Here is a 21,731-nt window from a genome sequence, read left to right on the forward strand (position 1 = left end):
CAAGAATTTTAATTTTAAAAATGATTGAGGCATCAGAATAAGCACTGTGGGCTGAAAGAATATTGTTTTATACATATAAATGTTATTGTTCAAAACTATAGTCTTGTTATGATTTATAAAATGGAAATTAGCTTAAAATCATTGCTGAATTCATAAAAGCTTTTTGAAATCATGTTTTTTGTTTCTTTTTTTTCTATGTAAAGATATTTTATTTCACCAATTACATGTAATTACAATTATCTACATAACTTTTCTAAAGTTATATGTCCAAATAATCTCCCTCCCTTTCTCCCCCCTTCCCCTTCCCAGAGATTAGTAAGCAATTTGATTTGGGTTATACATGTATTATCATGCAAAACATATTTCCATATTGTTCATTTTCGTAAGAAAACAATCCTGTTTTAATGAATGTAAATAGTATAGTTATAATGTATGGGTCAATGAAATTTTATATTTTGTAAAAGGCTCCTCGATCTTGAAACAGATTAAAAAACACTTCCTCTAAGCAAAGTTGTAGAGTACTATGGGATATGACATGACACTGTCAGAAAATGACTTAGTGTCATCATTTTTGCTTAATTGGTTTTGTTTATTTGTTAAAATCATTGATTCTAACAGTGAAAAGAGAGTACAATCAAGAGGGGAGTTGGGGTCATGTTGTGAAATATCTTGGTATTTAAAAAGCACATTGAATCAATAAAACTTGAAAGAACAAATCCAAGGGTTCCTGTTGCTTTAAAATACACTGCTGTAGATCAAGGGATAGTGATTTCTCTTTATTTTATTGGCAGGCCAAAGTCCACTGAAGGCATATCTTGGATTTAGGAGTTATCAGCTAATTGAACTCATTTGGAATCCTACTAAGTTTTGAATTCTAAGCCTTCTCTTGCATTAGAATAAGGAAGGACTTCAATGGATACATCTGTGGTCAATGCTTTTGGCCTATTGCTCTGTATCTCTTGCCTGCTTCTCTTTTTAGCATGGAAAAAGGACTATGGAGGAAGAGGAAAGCTTCCACCTGGTCCTGCTCCATTTCCCATTATTGGCAATATACTGCAATTGGACCTGAAGAATGTTCCTGAATCTTTGTGCAAGGTAAGTAAGCATCTCTCCTATTAATTTCATTTGCCACTCTAGTGACAGTCTGTGTTTTGGGGGACATTCTTCAAGCGGATCATTCTAATGAGTATGGCATGTTAGAGGAGGTAGTTAGATATCTTGCTGGTTTTCTAGACCCTATTTAATTTATTATAGTGGCCATCAGGGTCCACTGCTTCTCTAGTGGCTGGATACTATAAAATTCCTGCAGGTGTAGATGAAATCCATTTTATAAAAAGGGTCATCCCTTGTTATTACTGCTCAACTTGGCACTGCAAAGTAGCAGGAAAAAATGCCATCAATCCCACTTAAATGCCCATGATCCATTAAAGGAAGAGTGGGCTTATTTAATTGCCTGATCATTTCTGTTCCCTGAGAAATGAGTAGGTCATGCAAGCGGTCAGGGACCTCCAGCTTCCATTAGATCACAGAGGAGAAGATTTTCTTGCACATTCCTCCAGGGCACCACTGACAGGTTCTATGTGCAGCCCTGGGCTTTCAAGCAATCTGAAGTGTGCTTGGCTGAAAGGAAGTCTGGTCTCAGGAGGAACTAGCCCAGAAAGGTAGCCTAGGGTAGTAGAAAAGGCACTGGACTTGGGGATAGGAAATCTTGGATTCATGTAAAGGGTTCAGCATTTATTAGCTTTGTATCCTTAGGCAAATCATGGCCTCTCTGGATCTCACATTCCTGTGCCTCTATGAGGACATTGTTAATAAATGTCTTCTCTGCCTCACTGGGTTGTTAGCAAAGATTAAAGCAAAGTTCTGAAAACAAAAGTGTGTTCTCATTTTGACCTCCAAGTTGATATGTTTATCATATCCTTCCTGGATATATTATGATCTTTGGAGCCTCAATTTTCTCATCTGTAAAGTAATATGATTGGTTTAGAATAGGGGTTTTTAATCTTGGAACCATGAACTCCCTGTGAGTCTCTAGATATATATATATATATATCAGAAAGTCTGTGAACTTGGATGGGAAAGATGACTTCTTTATTCTAATATAAATAGTTTCCTTTGTAACCTTATGTTTTATTTTATACATAAATAAAATGAAAATCTTATTGGGATGAGTACATCATCTTCACCAGACTAGTAAATGTGTCCATGACACAAAAAATGTTAAGAATCTCTTGTTTAAATAGTCTCTACAGGGGGCAGCTGGGTAGCTAAGTGGATTGAGAGTCAGGCCTAGAGATGGGACATCCTAGATTCAAATCCGGCCTCAGACACTTCTCAGCTGTGTGACCCTGGGCAAGGCACTTGACCCCCATTGCCCACCCTTACCACTCTTCCACCAACGGGCCAATACACAGAAATTAATGGTTTAAATAAATAAATAGTCTCTACAGTCCCTTCTAATCAAGTAATAGTGGTATGTAAGGTTTCAAGATGAATGAGGAGCTGGGCTAGTGTCACCTTCTCTACTACAGAATTTTATTGACTTCATTTTCCCTATTCCCCATCTCTGGTATTCTCAGAATTTTAGATGAGGGAACTGAGGCATGCAGGGGTTAAGTTACTTGCCTGGAGTTGTTTGGCTATTATCTGAGACTGGATTTTACCCCAAGTCTTCTTGATTTCAGGTGCAGTGCTATTATCCACTGTGGCACCTAGCTATGAACTATAAACTCAGCCTCTCAGAAAGGTTGGAGATACTATACTGAAGTCATAAAGTGTGCTTCCTTAGTCATGCTTTGGGCTGCTAACTTGAGGCACACAGAACAAAACTTTAGCCTTTTTAGGTATGGATGGCTTGGGTTGAGTGCATATGTTGCATGCTTTCTGTTGCATATCTCACAGATGTTTTGAAGGGGCTGATAATGGCTTGAGAACCTTTCCAATCAGATCAACAATAGTAACCCAAACTGTTTATCATCTGATTCAGTGATGGCTTCTTCACTACTGCCCATATCTATCTCTCTTCACAGTTAGCAAAAGAGTATGGTCCAGTATTCACTCTGCAAATGGGTTTTCAGCGTGTAGTTGTGTTACATGGATACAAAGCAGTGAAAGAAGCTCTGATTGATCACGGAGACAAGTTTGCTGCCAGAGGATCTATTCCAGTTTTTGAATTCATCAGCCAAGGATTAGGTATGTTTCTACTTGACACTGAACAAGAAGAAAAAGAATAGAATAGGGGAAGGAATAGTATTCCAAGAAATTGGTGGTAATAGACTCTCTTCCAAACGAAATCCCACAAAACAGTAGTATGTATTGACTGGTACAGAAGACATTTGTCCTTTTTCTAGGACTGCAATCCTGGATGTTAACATTACAATAGATCCTACAAGAATTCAGAGTTAGCTTTCCTTTTCCAGAGAGTTATCTAATGAAACCAAGCTAAATTAAAGTCTATTCCAAGAAATAGTCATCACTTCCTGTTCTTGGGCTACCTTATGAAATATCTTGAAGCAGAGAAAGAAGAATCTGGCCCTCATAAAAGTCCATTTAAATAAGATTATAGGAAAAAATGTTTTCCAATGTAGGGGCAGATAGCTGAGGTCCTCATTATCTATCTGGAATCAGAGAGTGATATCTGAAGGTAGGAAGGTATGATATATTCAGGGAAAAAAGCATGTGATATGTCTCTGATATATGTATATCATGTGAATACCAAAAATGTATGTGTATGCCTTTGCCATTGTTCAAATTAATCACATTTTTGGATAATTGATATATTTAGTTTTTATGTAACAATCACTTTCTCATAAAATAAACAATACTCTGTCCTAGTATATTTTCCCTGTTAGAAATAAAGAAATCTCTGGGCCATAAATCTGAACTGAAGATCCAAACTTTAATTGTGGTAAGTTAAAGCTGGAGATCTTGCCACACCCAGTCTGTGTATATGTCAGGGACCCCATAAAAATATACAACAGTATGTTTTATTGTTTTTACAGGTAATTAGCATAAATTATTGACATGACAGAAGTACACAGGATGTTAAGAAACACGCAATGGTGTTTGGTAACAAGGATTTGGAACATTTGATATGAGGTCCTAAGTTCAATACAAAATTAAGATAAAACATTTAATTAATCACCAGGATTATCATACTACTCAGGTCAAAGTAACTTTTCTTGGCCATAATACTTTGGGGAGCCTATAGTTGGCATAAATCTTCAAAGAGTCAAACAATGCCTGAATATGCCAAGATTGTTTTCATGTGATCTCATCAGGCCAGCTGTACACTCACCATTTCCAATGAACCCAGCTCCTTCTGCAGGGATTTCAGTTTCCCTAGATAACTACCTAGATGTGAAGTTTTTATTCCTCCAACAGAAGCTCCTTACAATATTTAGTTGCTCTAATATTCTAATATGCCACACTATATAGTTTCTAATGAAGTTTTTGTTCCATTATGATAATTGCTATCTTATATGCAGTTTAATAACTGGGTGTAACTATTTCTTAAAATTATTATTAGTTACTTATCTAAAGAGTTATATGTGATAGCTTGGGTCATGATCAGTAACATAAAGACAATAAAACAATTCTCCTTTCTTTCACCGTGAGAGAAAAAAAAGCCCAGAAAATATCTAATCTGGGGATTGCTACTGATTCAGCATATGTAGCTTTCCAATTAAATATATCTCTGATATACTTCTAGTAACCCACAAAAAAAGAAGATAAAGAGACTCTCATTCTGGTCTCTGTGTGAGGTAGGGACAGTAGGACTTCAGTCTCTCCTCAAAAGGTATCATAATCCTTTGGGTTCCTTGGTTCAAAAAATTCAGAGATACAAATTATCTTATTCTACAATCACACAGGTTGTAGAATACATAGTGATTCTCCAGAATACACATAGTGATTCTGTCTTCCCTCTTCATGACAAGTCCATTTCCAGCAGGTGGATATGGATATGATTATCCAATGTGTTTGTAATTGTGATGGATGAGGTCAAAATGACATATGGGATGGGTGGGACAGGATGGGCAATGGTGTTGTTAAGGGAGAAAGCAAACCAATACCTCCTCTACTTAATTCTATTTTCTTTGAACAAGGGGTGTGAGTCAAAGGCCCTTGGGTGAGGATATGTGAGGGCTTGTGAGGGACTTTGAAGTCTGAGGCTGTTCTTCTTCCTGCTCCCCTTAAAAGGAATTGTTACAAGCAATGGAGAGAGATGGAAACAACTCCGCCGATTTGCCCTCATGACCCTAAGGAATTTTGGGATGGGGAAGAAGAGCATTGAAGAGAATGTCCAAGAAGGGGCCAAATTACTTGTGGAGGCAATAAAACAAACAAAAGGTTGGTGTTTCTCTACTTTGTTATTATCAACTTAGAAAAAATTCATCATATCCCAGATAAGGTATACAGACTGATGATGGTCCAAGCAATTTACCACAGTCTGAAACATAGTCTTGAATATGTTTGAATTTTCAGGGCCATCATGGAAATAGACCCATAACCCTGTGGTCATTATTAGAAGCCTGAAGGGTCAAGACAGCTGAGAGCAGAGATGAAGAGGGAGTTCAGCTCTACTAAAGGGTTCATATTGTAAGGATGGGATTTGTGCAAGAGGGATGGGACAAAAGGAGCCAGAGAAGGAACGGCTGACAGTTGGTGAGAGTTGAGACCAGAGAGACTTGTGGGTAATTCTCCAGAGGAGGAAGAGGAGGAGGGGGACTTCCAGCAGAGGACTGAGAGAGGGAGGAGGAGAACATCTCAGCTCAAATCCAGTCCTGAGGGCTTCCTGAGGATCTTTCTTTGGACACTGAAACCCTGATTCCCTGGTCAAAGGCATCCCATCACTTATCATCCAGCAAGATTTCAACCATCGAGTCAACTAAGTTTTTGGACTCCATTTTGGGAGTGATCTCTTAGTCTCCTTTACTCATTACCCAGCATTGCTGAGAGACCATTTCTGGTCTAACTTACAATTATAGAAAGGATAGAAATAGAAATAGAAATAGAAACAGAAGGAGAAGAGACGAGGGAAGAATCTTGGGAGTGGGGACCCCAAAGGTTCCCTCCTGAGTGATGGACCCCACAGAAATAGAGAAGAGGGCACCCCAAAATCCTTCTGCCCTTCACCCCTTTCCCCAACCCCTAGATTGCAAATAATAAAAGTCATTAATTAGTCAGATAGCATTCAGGAGTGCCTGAGAGACAACAAGGGTGAGGGGAAACCACAGTTTGGGGTGGCTGCCTCCATCTTGGAGCCAGATCACTCACTGTGAAGTTGGTTAACCTCAGGGAAAGATTATGTGAACCCTGCTCTCATTCAGAATTCAATTGGGGTGCCACATACTTCATCTTATAGGGAAGTCTCTCCCACCAACTCCTGTGGGAAGGCACGACTATCCAAGTCACCCAGTTTCAGGGTAACACCTCCTCAAAGTCTCCCAGAGTATATTAGAGGGAGGGGAGAGCTAGAAGACTCATCTCATAGACTCTCTCTATCTCCCCTCCATAAACTTTCCTAACTGGCTCCCCTTTATTCTTACAATATTGAACTTATGGGGGGCAGTGTGCTGTGGGTGAAGGAGCTGTGAGCTCAGAGTGCTGTTCTCCTCAGGTCTCCTGGGTTTTGGTCCCAGGGCTTTGAAAAGTGTCCTCAATTTTTGCTACTGTGCCATTAGGGTTGCAGGAGGGATCAGTGTTGTACTTAGGAATCTTTTTGTCTCTTTCTTTTTTTTCATAGGTTGCTATATTCAAAGAATTTATCACCTAATGGCTAAAGTCCTGATGAGTCTCTTTGTGCTGAGCTACGCTGGTCCTTGGACAGGTTGTTACCACAACTGTTCTTGTAGAATTAGCTTGGTAACACTTGTCCAAGTCTAGGCTTTTCTGGCATAGCCTTCCAAAACCCAGAGACACTCTCATTCATGAAGAAAATTTAGGGAAATGATATTTATGAAGGAGTTGTTTTTATTACTTTTCAGATGGAGGAGAGCTCACAAGAAGCGAGTAGTACAAGTTCTATTATTTTTGGCAAACAAATGCAGGGGGAAAAGGCATTCCATCAGAATCATTTTGAGGGGGGGGGGTCAAAGGATTTTCAGCCTTTTTGATGTTTTACTAAATAGTCAAATGAAGGGAGACAGGACTGAGAAGAGGTGAGGAGGGCTCTGAGCTGACTCAGCTATATCTCTTGGAAATTTTTTTGTCTTCATGCCTCCTCCTCCTCCCCAATCTAAACTATCAGGAGTTGCCTTCCTTCTGTGAAATCTGAAACGTAGGGGGGTGCCACAGGGTACTGGAAGAGGGCATAGTAGTAGAGTACTGTCCAACTTTGGTCATAATTACCTATGTGTGTTCTCCAGAATATTTCCAGGAATAGATTAGGAAAAAAAGTAGAACAATATAACTCTACCACTGTGGAATATGGGACCTTTGTCATTATTAGGTAGTTTCCATGGTGTATAAAAGATGATTGTGTACTCCTAAGAATTCTACCAAATGTTTAGACCAGGGGAAAAGCAGCACTGTTTAGGATACTTCAAAAAAAGGTGAGTTCATTCTCAGCGAATTTGTAAGAAAAACCTCTCCAGTTACATGTACATTCTTCTGCTACACCTTCAGGAAGAAGGGGCTGGCATCTCTACCAATTGCCAGCCAATTACCAGCCAATTACTATCATAGACTAGGTGGGTCAGTCTGGTAAAAGCAAAGAGAGGGAGAGACAAGAAGCAGTGTGTCAAGGCAACCTACCAATTCTACCTTGACATCACTTCTCTTTAGATGGGCCAGGATTCTAAACTTAAGAGCCTTTGGAATAGTAGTGTTTTCAGCTCAGTGTCTGAGGCCATCAACCTTGGATTCCTGAATGAAAGAAGATAAAATATAATTAAAAATAGAATTGAAAAAGTCTGAAAGCAAAAGTTTATTTGGGTGAACTGATGTATAGGGAATTTTTTTTCTTTCCTTCAATAATGCTTTATTCTCTTCCATTTTCTAACACTTTGAGTTCTAAATTCTCTTCTTTCCTCCTTTCCTCCCCCCTCCATTAGACAATAAGCAATTTTATATTGTTTATATATGTGCTATCATAGAAATCATAATTCCATGTTCATCATGTTGTGGAAGTAGATACATGAAGCAAAACATGGTAGGCTTCAATCTACAGATGAATAAAGAAATGGGAAGTAGTGTGATGTGGTGGGAAAAGAATTGGAATTGAGTAAGCAGGAAATTTGCATTGAATTCTACTTCTTGATACTCATTGTGTGACCATAGGTAAATCAGCTCAATTTCCAAAATCTTATCAACAGCAACTATAAAATGGAAATTATATTGTATACATTTAAAATTCTTGCATAAATCAAATTAGATCCATCATAAAGGGTAGCTTATTTCCAACCTGGCTGTGCTATGTAAATAATAGATTGATTATAAGCTAAAGGAGAAAGCAGGACTGTTACATGCTACCTAAACTCAGGTGAATCTAAATCTTTCCTTTGAATCTCAATGGCAATACTAATGTGTTTCTCTGTCTGTCTGTCTCTCTCTTTCTCAGGATTACCATGTGATCCTACATTCATCCTTGGGTGTGCTCCTTGCAATGTAATCTGCTCTCTCATTTTCCAGAAACACTTTGACTACAATGACCCAAAATTTCTATATTTAATGAAACTTTTAGATGATGATCTGAAGCTCTTGAGTTCCCCGTGGATTCAGGTGAGATCAGTATTCTATCCTTCTGGGTCTCAGTATATATATATATATATATATATTTTTATATACTTTTTATTTCAAAGAAACTACTGCTAGAAGCTAGGCTAGAGTTCCTCATACTTCCCACTGGGGGGGGGTACAATAGTGGGATCCTGGACTGTGTTCACATTTTCTTCTTTATTGACAGGGAATAAAGATGTAAATCACCCCTAGGTGGTCTAATTTGAAGGACATTAATAAGGCCCCTCCCTCCTGGAGTAGTCCACTGGTCACAGGCACTGAATATTAGAATGTATATTACTAGAGAGAAGCTCACTTTTCCCTTGAGCACCTGAGTTAGTATCAGATTAGCAAATAAACTAGCTTTTTTTCTGGAAGGCAGTAGGCAGAATTCTTCAAAGATCTCATAATGAGAAAAGTCAAGAAGTTTTTTGTAAGAAGTAAGAATTGAGAGTGAGTAGTCCTAGGCAACAAAGTTGAAGAATAGTAAAATATTTTTAGGGAGTGTGTGTAGGAAATGATAAGAAGAGTCATTATTTTGCATTGGACATTTGTCCCACTTTATGGAACCCTCTTCTGTACATTATTCAAATGGTAGAGAATTATTTTCTTTTTCTATTAAAATTTGACACATTCTTTTTAGGTCTACAATAATTTTTCACCTCTAATACACTATCTTCCTGGATTGCATCACAAACTATTTAAAATTACTAATTTACAAAAAAAATTTATTTTGGAAGAAGTGAAGGAACACCAAAAGAGACTGGACCCTAATAATGTTCGGGACTTCATTGATTGCTTTCTGATTAAAATGGAGCAGGTACAGTATGAATAGTGGGTCTGAATCTCAGTTTTTGTGGGTTAAATGACTTGTGTATTAGAGGCTGTTTTTCCTACTGACACTTCCATTCAGAAAAATTAAGCAGTAAATAATCATATATTAAGCCTTGTGGGTACAGAGCACTATATGGGGCAGAGAGAGGAATTAGAAGTGGAGTCCTAGCCTTAAAGGAATTTCTAATCCAATAGGTAGAAGGAAGCACATGTAAGGACAAGAAAAAAATTATCAGGCATGTGTAAAAAAGACAAAACAGACTGTAAATTGAAGATTTAAGTGAGTGAGGAATTTGGAATTATCAAGAAATATAAAATTTGGGGGGCAGCTGGGTAGCTCAGTGGATTGAGAGTCAGGCCTAGAAATGGGAGTTCCTAGGTTCAAATCTGGTCTGAGACACCTCCCAGCTGTGTGACCCTGGGCAAGTCACTTGACCCCCATTGCCTACCCTTACCACTCTTCTGTCTTGGAGCTAATACACAGTATTGACTCCAAGATGGAAGGTAAGGGTTTAAAAAAAAGAAAAGAAATATAAAATTTAGGGAGAATTAACAAATTTATAATAACTAATGCTATTGGATTGGTTAAGTTTTATCTGGATTTTTAAAAAAAATTTTTTGAAATTTTAAACCCTTACTTTCCATCTTGGAGTCAACACTGGGTATTGGTTCTAAGGCAGAAGAGTGGTAAGGGCTAGGCAATGGGGGTTAAGTGACTTGCCCAGGGTCACACAGCTGAGAAGTGTCTGAGGCCAGATTTGAACCTAGGACCTGGCTCTCAATTCATTGAGCTACTCAGCTGCCTCTTATCTGGATCTTGAAGGAGGTTCTAGGCAGTGAAGACTGGGTAGGATATTTTAGGACTCTGAAAAGACAGAGAGGCATAGGGAATCATTATCCGAGCAGCAGAATTGGAATGGAGGTAAATTTTTTTCCTTCCGTACTTGCTAAATGAATAAAATCCTTTATATCACTCAATTCTTATAGATTAGCAGGATTCATTAACTCAGTAAATCAGGAGAAAAACACAATAGCTTACATTTAAATAGTGCTTGTGTATTTGTTGTTCAGACATTTCAGTCGTGTCCAACATTTCATGACTTCATTTAGGGTTTTTTTTTTTTTTTTGGCAAAGATACTTGAGCAATTTGCCATTTCCTTCTCCAAGTCATTTTCCATCTGAGGAATTTGAAGCAAATGAGTTAAGTGGTATTCCCAGGGCCACAGAGTCAGAAAGTATTTGAGACTGGATTTGAACTCAGGAGGATGAGTTTGCTTGATTCTAGGGCAAGCATTTTATTTAGAGGCACCTAGCTGCAAATCTACATGTTATTGCTATATTCTACATAGTTATCTTGAAAGATTGCTTGATATGGTAGAGTTCTATCAAATTGAATAGAAATTGTTCACTGTGGGCCTCATATTAATTTAGAAAAACAATGAATATCATTCTTATTGTATTTTATTTTGCTAAATATTTCCCAATTTTTTTATACTCTTACCTTCTGCCTTTGAATCTATACTGTGAATTATTTCCAAGGCAGAAGAGTGTTAAGGGCCTAGGCAATGACAGTTAAGTGACTTGCCTGGGTCCACACAGTTAGGAAGTGTTTGTGATCAACCAGATCAGATGAGATCATCAGGATCTGAACCCAGGAGCTTCCTTCTCTGGGGCTGGCTCGCAATTCACCTAGTCTCCTGGGCGTTCCTTTCCCAACTGCTTTTTTTTTTTTTTTTGATTTGAAAAATTTTAATTAGCCAATTAATTAAGAATATTTTCCCATGGTTATATGATTCATATTTTTTCTCTCCCCTCCTCCCACCCCCTCCTGTAGCCAGCAACCAATTCCACTGGGTAAATGTGTCACCCAATTGCTTTTTAATGTGCTTTGGGCCCCATTCAGGAGTGTTATTGACTGCTTATGTTCTGAGGGTTGAAAATTTGACATCTTTGGTATTAACTTTAACCTTAGTGCCCTTTGCAATTCTCCTGAGACTATAAGTTTCAGAGAAAGTGCAAATTTATATTTGCAGAGAAAATTTCTTCACCTGGGAGTTCCCTAAGTCAATGAAAGTGTAGGTCCAATCTGTCTCCCTCTGTCTGTCTGTTTCTGTCTCTTTCTCACTCTGTTTCTCTGACTCTGTCTCTTAAAGGTATTATCTTCAATGACAAAGCTGCTTGTTCTTCTTTGGACTGTTTCTCAAGCCCAATTTATTTATAGGATCACAGATTTAGAACTGAAGGGAAGCTTGGAGGTCATTGAATTCCATTTCCCTCATTTTACATATAAGATATAGCTAACTAAGATAACTAGATAATCAATAATCAATAAAAAGATAAATAAAGGGAGAAGATTAAATCACTTGCCAAAGATCAAGATCATAACTGGATTCAAGCCAAGGTCCTCTGCTTTTGAATCCACCATGCTTTCCACTGTATTCTGCTTTCTTCCTTACATTTCAATTTATTCCTAGGAAAAGCAAAAACCACAGTCTGAATTTACCATTGAAAACTTGATCAATACTGCAGTTGATCTATTTGCTGCAGGAGCAGAGACAACAAGCACCACCCTGAAATATGGATTCTTGATGCTCTTGAAGCATCCTGAGATAACAGGTAGGATAAGTCTATTTTATGCAATAATACACATTCACAATTTAGTTAGCATGAAAAAGGTTCATGGCCTTTTTGAGACTTTTCTTGGAAACATTTCACAATGTATTTAATTTGTTGCATGTGCAAGTTTATGTCTTCCTCTACCTCCTCTGCTACCAAACTTCCATATGTAAAATGGTACATAACTGTAAATTATTATTATTAGGGATAGACATAGATAGTGATAGTGAAAGGGACTATAGCCCAGTGACAGGACTGGAAAGAATCGAATACTTGAGGGGTGCCAGTTCTTTATACCTTGTTGATCCTGCCTGACCATAGTGGGAGCTGGTGCATCTGGATTCCTTGTTACTCATACAGTCAGGCAGGGAAGTACCTTCAGCCCACGGAAATGGTTGATCACATTGAGTTTTATAATAGGACAGTGATGGGCAAACTTTTAAAAGAGGGGACCAAAGGAAAGGAAAAAAAAAGTTTAGGCAGACCAGTATAATTTATTAAAAAAGAACAATGATACATTTTACAAAATTCTTGTATTTTTTGTGATACTAAGCCCTATTAATGACTGAAAGATTAGGAAAGAGAAAGGCTGTATCTGGCCCATGGGCTGTAGTTTGCCCATCACCGTGATAGGACAAGACTGAGATAAATCATCAGTGCCTTACCCAAGTGCTGCTTGGTAAGTATTTTTTACAAGGACAAATATATCCTGTCTTGAGGATAAGGGGCATAGAATTGTAAAATAGAATTCTTATCTATCTTTCTATTCTTCTATCCATCTATCTATCCATCAACTGTCTATCTATCTAATCTATGTAAATGTGAAGGTCAAGTGCATTTTTAACCAATGTAGTTATTGGCGAAAATCAGAGAAAATATGAGAGAAGGGAGTTTTTGCCCCTACTTTTAAAATCAACTTTTCTTCATATTGTTACAGAAAAAATTCATGAAGAAATTGATCGTGTGATTGGCCATGATCGAAGTCCTTGCATGGAGGACAGAATCAAGATGCCTTACACCAATGCTGTCGTTCATGAGATACAGCGATACATTGATCACATCCCCTCCAGCCTGCCCCATGCAGTGACTCAAGATGTTCAATTCAGACAATATCTTATCCCCAAGGTCAGAAGCATTTCTCACCTTAACACAAGATTTTATTCTCTCTCTCCCAATGAAATTATAGTATCTTAGAGTTAGAAGTAACCTTGGTTTAAGGCAGTGATGGGCAAACTTTTTAAAGAGGGGGCCAAAGGAAAGTAAATACTCATCTGTCAGTCTGTTTCTAAGGCAACTCTTCGAAGTTTCATTGTATTGTATCCTACTCATTGTATTCCTCAGATTAGGAATGATGTCCCACAGTGGGATAGAACATTTCAGGGGGGCACATCTGGCCTGTGGGCCATAGCTTGCGTATCACTGCTTTAAGATATTTCATTGGTCACATTGTCCAACCCTAATCTAAAAAAGAATTCCATCTATAATATGATCAACTGGTGGTGATACAAATTTTGCTTCAAGATTTTTAATGGGGAGAACCACTTTGTGCTGTGGCTTCCTGTTCTAATCTTGGTCAACCCTCATTTCAGGGAATTATTTTTTTCTTGCAATAAGCCCAAATTTGGCATTTCTAAATGTTAATCTATTTCTCTTAGGTTTTGTGCTCAGGAACAAAACAGAACACTCCTTCTAGTAACATTCCATGAAATATTTGACAACAAGTATTATGTTCTTGGTTCTGTTATGTCTTCTGCTCTCTTATATGAACTCATCCCACTCCTTCAACCTATCCTCATATGATATGGACATGATTGTCTACTGTTATAAATAAAAAGGTCCAAGGGAGGTGTATAGATGTACAATGATGTTAATGTATCTATCTGTACTCTCCTCAGCTGCAGATGATGGAGGAACACCAACTCCAATCACACTTGACTGCTGCTGTAATTTATCTCTTTCTCTCTAAAGTTGCCCAAGAAGGACCCTCGAGAGGTTAAATAGATGGGTAACCTTTCCAGGTCCAACCTGGGGTTGGATAGATTAGTATCGGGCTATTGATTTGCCTTGGATGATGTTTAGGATCTGACTGCGTTTGACTCCCTTTCCAAGGCTCGTGATATAAAGACCACTTAGGAAGGTACTTATTGTTGAACTCTCTTTATCTCTACTCAGGGAAAGGATAACAAGGCCAAGGATTGGGGATTGGAGACCCTATTGATTTATTATCTATAAACTAGTTGACAATCAGGATTGGAGGCTTGATCAGGTGGAAGCTAGAGATTTGCTCACTCCCACTACCTCTGGTCAGACTTGGCCACAGCCAAGCCAGAGAATAGAGAAACTATTGATGCAGCTGTATTGATGATCTTATTCTCTCAGCTTTCTCACTACTAGTGTTGGTGATGCATTAGCTCTCACAGTCTATCAGGAAATATTCAGATTTATTCCTGACCTCTTCTTCTTAGACCTCCCTGCCACCCTTCAACCACCCACTCAGAGATTTCCCAGTCCAGAGACTCCTGTCCAGAGACCTCCAGAGAAACCTTCCTCAAAGTGGCTGTCAGGGGTATTTATACTGTGGGGTCAACCGACGTTTGCCCCTGGCTCACAGCACCTAGAAACATTCCAAGTCTTTCAACTGCCATCCCTGTGAGTCAAGGTGGCATCCATCACTTCCCAGATTATGAATATAACATAGATGCCATTTTTTTTTTGGAAATTTCAACCTGCAAATTTCCTGATGATCTTCTTCATTGGTGACTTTCTACTCTATGCTTATCTAAACTTATGTGCTCCTATTCCACTAACTACTCTTCCCAAAATAATAAATCTTATCTTAGCTAATGTCCTATATACCTATGCTTGCCTAATGCAAAGGACAAGGGTTTGGAATAGATTTTCTGGGAAAGTATGGGATTTGAATACAATGTTTCCATAAGTCACAACATTTGAACATAAGTATAACATGTAAACATTATAAAACATTTAAAAATAACTATCTATGTTGCTTCTTATTTATTCTAAGTCAATGCAATCTTGCAACAAGCTATCTTAAGCTTCTAATACTGAACTTTAGATAAACATTCTTAATACACAATAAATTCTAACATTTTTTCATCTCAACCCTAAACTACAGTTAAGAAGATTAGTGTGTAAGTAATTCTTAGACTATGTTAATGTATTAATCTATTACTTTCATTGCTAACTAACCTACACTATACAATATTTGTCTGAAATTTCTATTGACTGTCCCATTTGAACATTTATAACTATTTTACACTGTCCCTATGCTAGCTAGAATTGAATTTCCCTTTCACTAATCTCTCCCTGCAGGTTAGTAATCTATGCATTATTGGTTAGTAGCAATTCATTACATATGTACAAGGTTTTCATGTGATGTTCCTATGAAATATGAGTACTTTTTGACCTTACAAAGAATCTGAGTTCTCTTGTTTATTATGGCCACTGTACTTTGTACTCAAACCTATTTACATCTATTTATACTATGTACATGTGATGCAACTTTACTGTGTCTATTTGTTGGACATATGACCTAACATTTGCTGTTTGGTTTATACTCACCATCTTCTTCCAGAATCTTTCTGTCAATCAGCTTATATTCTGTTGCATGCATCCTAGTGTGTGCATTTCCTTATGATTTGTGTCTGAATGTGAAAACCTTGCACTATTCAAACCTAATCCTGGTCTGCCGATCTTCTCTTCTTGTGATTCTTCCAGTGATGTTGTCCAAGTCACATAGGTGTTCTTACAGTTCAGGTCCTTGTACAGTCTTTTTGTGCAATGTCTCTCATATTGTCCCTGTGCTGGTCCTGATGTTTCTGGAATCTTTGGAATCTCATCTCTCTTCTCCTTTGCTGGATACACATCTTGCCAATTGTCGACTTGATTTAAGAATTCCCTGGATCAGGAACTAGTGTGTGATTGTGTGGTGTTGTGTTAAATTTTGTGTTGCAACAAAATTTTCTTTTTATGAGACTTTTGTGTTTGCACTTGTTTTTGGTGTTATTAATGTAATGTTCATTCTTCTTTACCACTGCTGAATTCCGATAGGCTTAACTGTTGATCTTCATGTGTGAATGAGGTATTCGTGTACTCTAAATCAATGCTTTGAGTGTCTTGCTCCTGATGTTGATCTATGTCTTGGCTATCTGTGTGTTCTTGTGTTTCATTTATCTTTGTATCTGTGTTTTGTTCTCTTTCTGTTTGAGGCTTTATTTCTAAGTGTGATTTTTTTCTTTGAGGCTCTATTTCTATGTCAGATTCTGTTTCTTGTGGTTGAGGCTGAATTTTTGGATGAGGTCTTGACTTCACTGAGGACTTGATATGTGTATAATGATACCATGCATCTTTTCATTTGAAATTTATAGATGTAGGTTTAACTAAGATTATTTCATGTGGTCCATACCATTTTGGTTCTAACACTGATCTTATTGTGAAATTTCTGATATAAATTTTATCTCCAGGCTTGTGATCATGTAGGCTAAAATCTAGTGGAACTCTTTGTTGAATTAATGATATTTTCTGCAATTCTTCTAGTCTTTCTTTCAATAAGGTGACATAGTTATAGATTTTATACTCAATCCCTAGATGTGATAGGTAATTAGTGTCTTGTGGTGCTTTCCCAAACCACAGTTGTTGTCCATACAATAGTTCAAATGGTGATAAGTGTGTTTTGCTATTAGGTTGACTTCTTAAATAGAAAAGCACTATAGGTAGGATTTCTGGCCATTTGAGATGACTTTGTGTGCAAAGCTTCTCGATCATTTTTTTGAGACTTTGATTAGTATGTTCCATGGCTCCCGATGACTGAGGTCTATAGATATAACTCAAATGTCTCTTAATTCCTAGTACCTGGTAGACTTGCTTAAGAATAGAATTTACAAAGTGACTACCAGAGTCAGATGAAATAACAGCAGGAATAGAGAACCTTGGAATGATCTCTCTCAGTAGGATCTTTGCTATGAATGCTGCATTATCCTTTATGGCCAGGAATGCTTCTGGCCATTTGGTTAGTTTATCCACTATCACAAGTATGTACCTATAGTTTTGACATTTGGGCATCGTGACATAATCTATATGTAAGCCCTCAAAAGGTGTGTAAGCCAATGGCTTTCCCCCAAATGCCTTTGTCTTTATGATGGCTTGGTTATATTGCAGGCACACTCTGCAATTTTCACAGACTTGTTTTGCTTCTGTTGTCATGCCCAACGTGATCCAGCTCTTCCAAATTATATCAGTTATTGCTAACACTCCATAATAGCCTCTTTTATGAACTGCTGCACAAGGTGTGGTGCAGTAATTTTGGCAAAAATAGTTTTCCAGAGATGGACACCCATACTCCATTTACTAGGTTGGCTCCAAGATTTTCTTGCCAATATTTCACTTCCCTTTGTGAATAAGCTTCTTGCAACTGATCTTTATCTACTAAAGATAAGTGAAATATAGCTTTAGGTCCAAATCTAGCTGCAAACTTTGCACTGATGTCTGCCTTGTAATTGCCCAATTGTACTGGTCCCACAATCTTTTGGTGTGCTTGGCAGTGTATCACAGACAACTTTGATGGCAACTGTATGGCATGCAATAATTCACTTATTGGTTTCCCATATGCTATTGCTTTCCCATTTGCTTTTATGAACTCTTGGTTTCTCCAGATTTCCCCTGATGCATGCACAACACCAAAGGCATATTTCAAATCCATAAAAATGTTCATGGCTTTACCTTCAGCAATCTGGACTGCACATATTAATGCAATAATTTCTGCACCTTGAGAGGAGACATTTGGCTCAAGTGCTGAAAACCATAGAATTTCATTCTGTATTGTAACTGTGGCTCCTGAAAATCTTTGCCCATTATGTTGGTAACTCGAGCCATAACAGAAGAGTGTGAGGTTGGCTTGGACCATGGGAATATCTGACAGGTCCTCTCTGGTCTTTTGCATGATCTCTACTGGGTCACTACAATTGTGAAAGCTATCCCCTTCTAATGGTAACTCAGGGATAAGAGTTGCTGGGTTAATGGTTTTGCATCTATGGAAAGTCAAGGTCTTGTTTGTTAATAAGATTGCTTGGTACTGGGAGAGATGTTGTGTTGTGAAAGCTTGCAGATTTGCATTCCTCAGCATGGTTTCAAGTTGGTGCTGGGAATACAATCTCAGCTCCCCTCCCAGGACTAGCTTTGAACTTTTTCTAACCATTAGAGCTGCAGTAGCAATAATCTTTAAACAGGAAACCATTACTTGCATAACTGGATTGAGAGTTGAATTGTAATAGGCAATAGGTCTTAGATTGCTACCTAAGTATTACGTGAGTTGTCTTTTCCTGAGTAGCCTCTAGCTCTTAATATTCTTCCTAAAATATGTCTCCTGGAATGAAGTAATGCTCATTTGTGATCTGATGAGATCAGAGAATAGTGGTACTTCCTTCCAAGTTGTATATTTAACCTTAAATAATTACCCATCGGATATGGCCAATCATTTTAAAATCCACCTAATCAGATGATAGGTTAGCCTGTATATTTCCACTCTTACCATCTATGATGTGCACAGAAGGTGTGCCAAATGAGTTAACCCACCCTGCCACACAGCATCATCTCTTCAAAGGAAGAGTGTTACGCCACAGGGGTTCTTCAGGGTATTCAGGGATACCACACATAATCTCTTCTCACATCTATGCTATCCTAGTTGCTCTCAGATGATAAGGATTTGATCAATAAAATACTTCCCTCATTGGTTCTTCAACCTTTGCAGGATGAAACTATTGTTAAGAAAAGTAAAAAAAATTATCAGTTTCTCATTATTTTTGACAGAAAGAAAACTCAAGGTGTATATGCATAATTGAAGTCTTCCATCACTGCTATATTATCTCTACCACCAGGATTTTTAGTGTATTTTCAGTGTTCCTTGTCTATTTCTTTTTGTATACTCTTGATGTTGCCTCCATTTCTCTTCAACTACATTCTTCTTCTTATTTTCCTTTCTTCTGCTCCCTACATCACCTCACAAGAGTATATCTCCTTAATATGCAATTCCCTACCCTTCTTTTCCCTTACCCTTTTATAACCTTATAAGTTAAGAAAAGTTTTGCCCTTCTCTATGTATTTATTGTTCCCTTTTTTATCCAGATCTGATGAGAATAAAGTCCCAGCATTACTTTCCCTTCATCCCTTGGTTCCCTTCCTTGTACTTTTTCATTAATTCCTCTCTTATCTGAGATCATTAATCCAATGTATCCCTCCACTTCCAATTTTATTTTATTTTTTAACATTCTATTTTGTTCAATTTTACATTGAAGCTTCTATCTATAAATGCTCTTTCTAACAACCCAATTAATGATCATTCTTCAGGTTTAAACATACTATTTTCCATGAGAAGTTAACATTTTGACCCTATTAAATTGCTTATAATTGGCCTTTAATGTTTTCTTATGTTTCTTTTCATTCTCATAGATCAGTTTTAAAATTTAGTTCTCTTCTTTTGTTCAAAAATATTTAAAATATTTTTATTCCTTAAATGACCATTTCTTTTCTTATGTGATGATAATCAGCTTTGATGGAAAGGTTGAACACCCAGGGTCTTTGCCCTTCAAAACGTTGTTTTCTATGCCCTTCATTGTTTTAATGTGGAAGCTGCTATGGCTTGGGTATATTTATGGTATCTTTGCAATATTTAAGCTGTTTCTTTTTAGTTGCTCATAGTTTTTTCTCCTTTACCTAGGATTTACAAAATGTAAGTATAGTTTTTGGTATGTTTTTTATTGGGATCTCTTACAGGTTGAATTAATGAATTCTTTCAAGTCTTATTTTATTATCTATTTCCATATCTTTGGGGCAATTTTCCTTAATAATTTCTTGAAAAATAATATTTGAAATTTTTTATCATAAAAATGTGAAAAAATTCTTATATTGTCTCTTCTCAATTTTTTTCCAGGTCAGTTGCTTTCACAATAATATTTCTGATCTTTCTTTTTTCATTTAGTTTTATTATTTCTTCTTGTATTAAGAAGTTATCCATTTCTTTTTGCCAAATTCCTTTTTGTTAATTTTTAATTTTTAATGAATTATTTTAAATGTATTTTTAATAAATTATTTTTGGTGGATTTTTGGAGTTCTCTGTTCCAATTGATTGATCTTTCTATTATAACTTTTTATATTATCTTGCATTTTAAATTTTTTTCCTACTTTTCCCTCAACCTCATTTGTTTAAAGTCTTTGAGCTCTTCCAAAAAATTCTTCTTGCATCTATTTTACATTGTCTTTTAAAATTTTAAAAGTGGATGCTTTAATTTCACCATCTTCTGAATTTGAATGCTGATCTTCATTTCCAAAAAAGATATCTGTGGATGAATTCTTTCTTTTTTATGTACCCATTTTTTTATATTTATTTTTTAGTGGCTTATTTCTTAATTATGAATTTTATGTGTGTCAAGTTCTTTTCTCTGTGGTTGGAAGATAATACCTCAGGGATTATTATTTTTTGGGGGGGTTGTTATTTCTCTAACTCTCTGTGTGGGGTGGGGTTTTTGATTCCTTGGTTGTTTTAACTTCTATATTGCAGGGTCCCCCGCAATACTATTGTTGTCAACATTTTTACCCTTCAAAATTTCCCCAGAGATTATAAATTTCTTCTTATCCCTCTAACTTGAAGCCACGATTATGGGCTAATGTTTCAGGGTTTTGTTTGTTATTGTTGTTGCCATTTTTTGAGCCCTCTGGGGTCTTTAAAAACACAAGCTTTTAAAAAATATTCACTCTTTCTATACTTAAAAATGAGGGGTATGGGATGAATGATACTTCTAAGTTCTTTTCCATTCAGACATTCCAAGATTCTTATTTTTTTATTTAAAAAATTTTATTAATAGATATCTCAGCCCTTCCTTGTCCTCCCCAAAACCAAAGAAGGCATCATTCAGCAAACTGGTAGATATATAAAATTTATGTCTTTCATGTTTCCATTTTTCAGTTCATTCTCTGGAGGTGAACATTCACATATTACTCTCCAGATATTAAATCTGTAGTTGTATATAATGTTCTCTTGGTTCTGCTCATTCCACTCCTCATTATTTCATGTAGTTCTTTGCAAGTTTGAAAAAATTAATCTGTCTGTCATTTCTGATGGCACAGTAGTATTCCATTACAATCATGTACCACAATTTGCTTAGCCATTCCCAACTGAAGAACCTCCCCACAATTTCCAATTCTTTGCCACCACAAAGAGAGTTACTATAAATATACTGGAACATACAGTTTCTTTCCTTTTCTCCTGATCTCTTTGGGAAACAGACCCAGCAATGGTATTTCTGGGGCTAAGTTTAAACACAATTTTATGATTCTCTGGTTATAATTCCAAATTGTTTTTCAAAATAGTTAGATGAGTACACAGTTCAACCAACAATGTATTAGTGTCCTTGGGTTCTTTGTTTTCTTTTTTTAAGCATTTATTAATATTTATTTTTTTGAAAAGTTAACATGGTTACATAATTCATGCTCTTACTTTCCCCTTCACACCCGACTTCCCCCCCCCCCCCATGGCTGATGTGTATTTCCA

At 37.0% G+C, this 21,731-nt stretch overlaps 1 protein-coding gene across 4 annotated transcripts in view; it reads left to right on the top strand.

Annotated features, from left to right (window-relative positions):
* Positions 1–912: 912 nt before the first annotated feature.
* LOC123236335 (cytochrome P450 2C42-like) overlaps positions 913–21,731 on the top strand; it is a 23,616-nt gene continuing 2,797 nt past the window's right edge. The window contains exons 1-8 of one of the 4 annotated variants that reach the window (XM_044662643.1): positions 913–1,088; positions 2,865–2,871; positions 3,030–3,192; positions 5,200–5,349; positions 8,561–8,721; positions 9,362–9,538; positions 12,028–12,169; positions 13,107–13,294. In XM_044662643.1, the coding sequence (XP_044518578.1) occupies positions 913–1,088; positions 2,865–2,871; positions 3,030–3,192; positions 5,200–5,349; positions 8,561–8,721; positions 9,362–9,538; positions 12,028–12,169; positions 13,107–13,294 (1,164 nt within the window). Of the gene's footprint in view, positions 1,100–2,864; positions 2,872–3,029; positions 3,193–5,199; positions 5,350–8,560; positions 8,722–9,361; positions 9,539–12,027; positions 12,170–13,106; positions 13,295–21,731 lie in introns of all 4 variants that reach the window. The other 3 variants (XM_044662641.1, XM_044662640.1, XM_044662644.1) reach the window with 3 other exon arrangements.

This window comes from Gracilinanus agilis, chromosome 2 (assembly GCF_016433145.1).
Source record: "Gracilinanus agilis isolate LMUSP501 chromosome 2, AgileGrace, whole genome shotgun sequence".
Lineage (NCBI taxonomy): Eukaryota > Metazoa > Chordata > Mammalia > Didelphimorphia > Didelphidae > Gracilinanus > Gracilinanus agilis.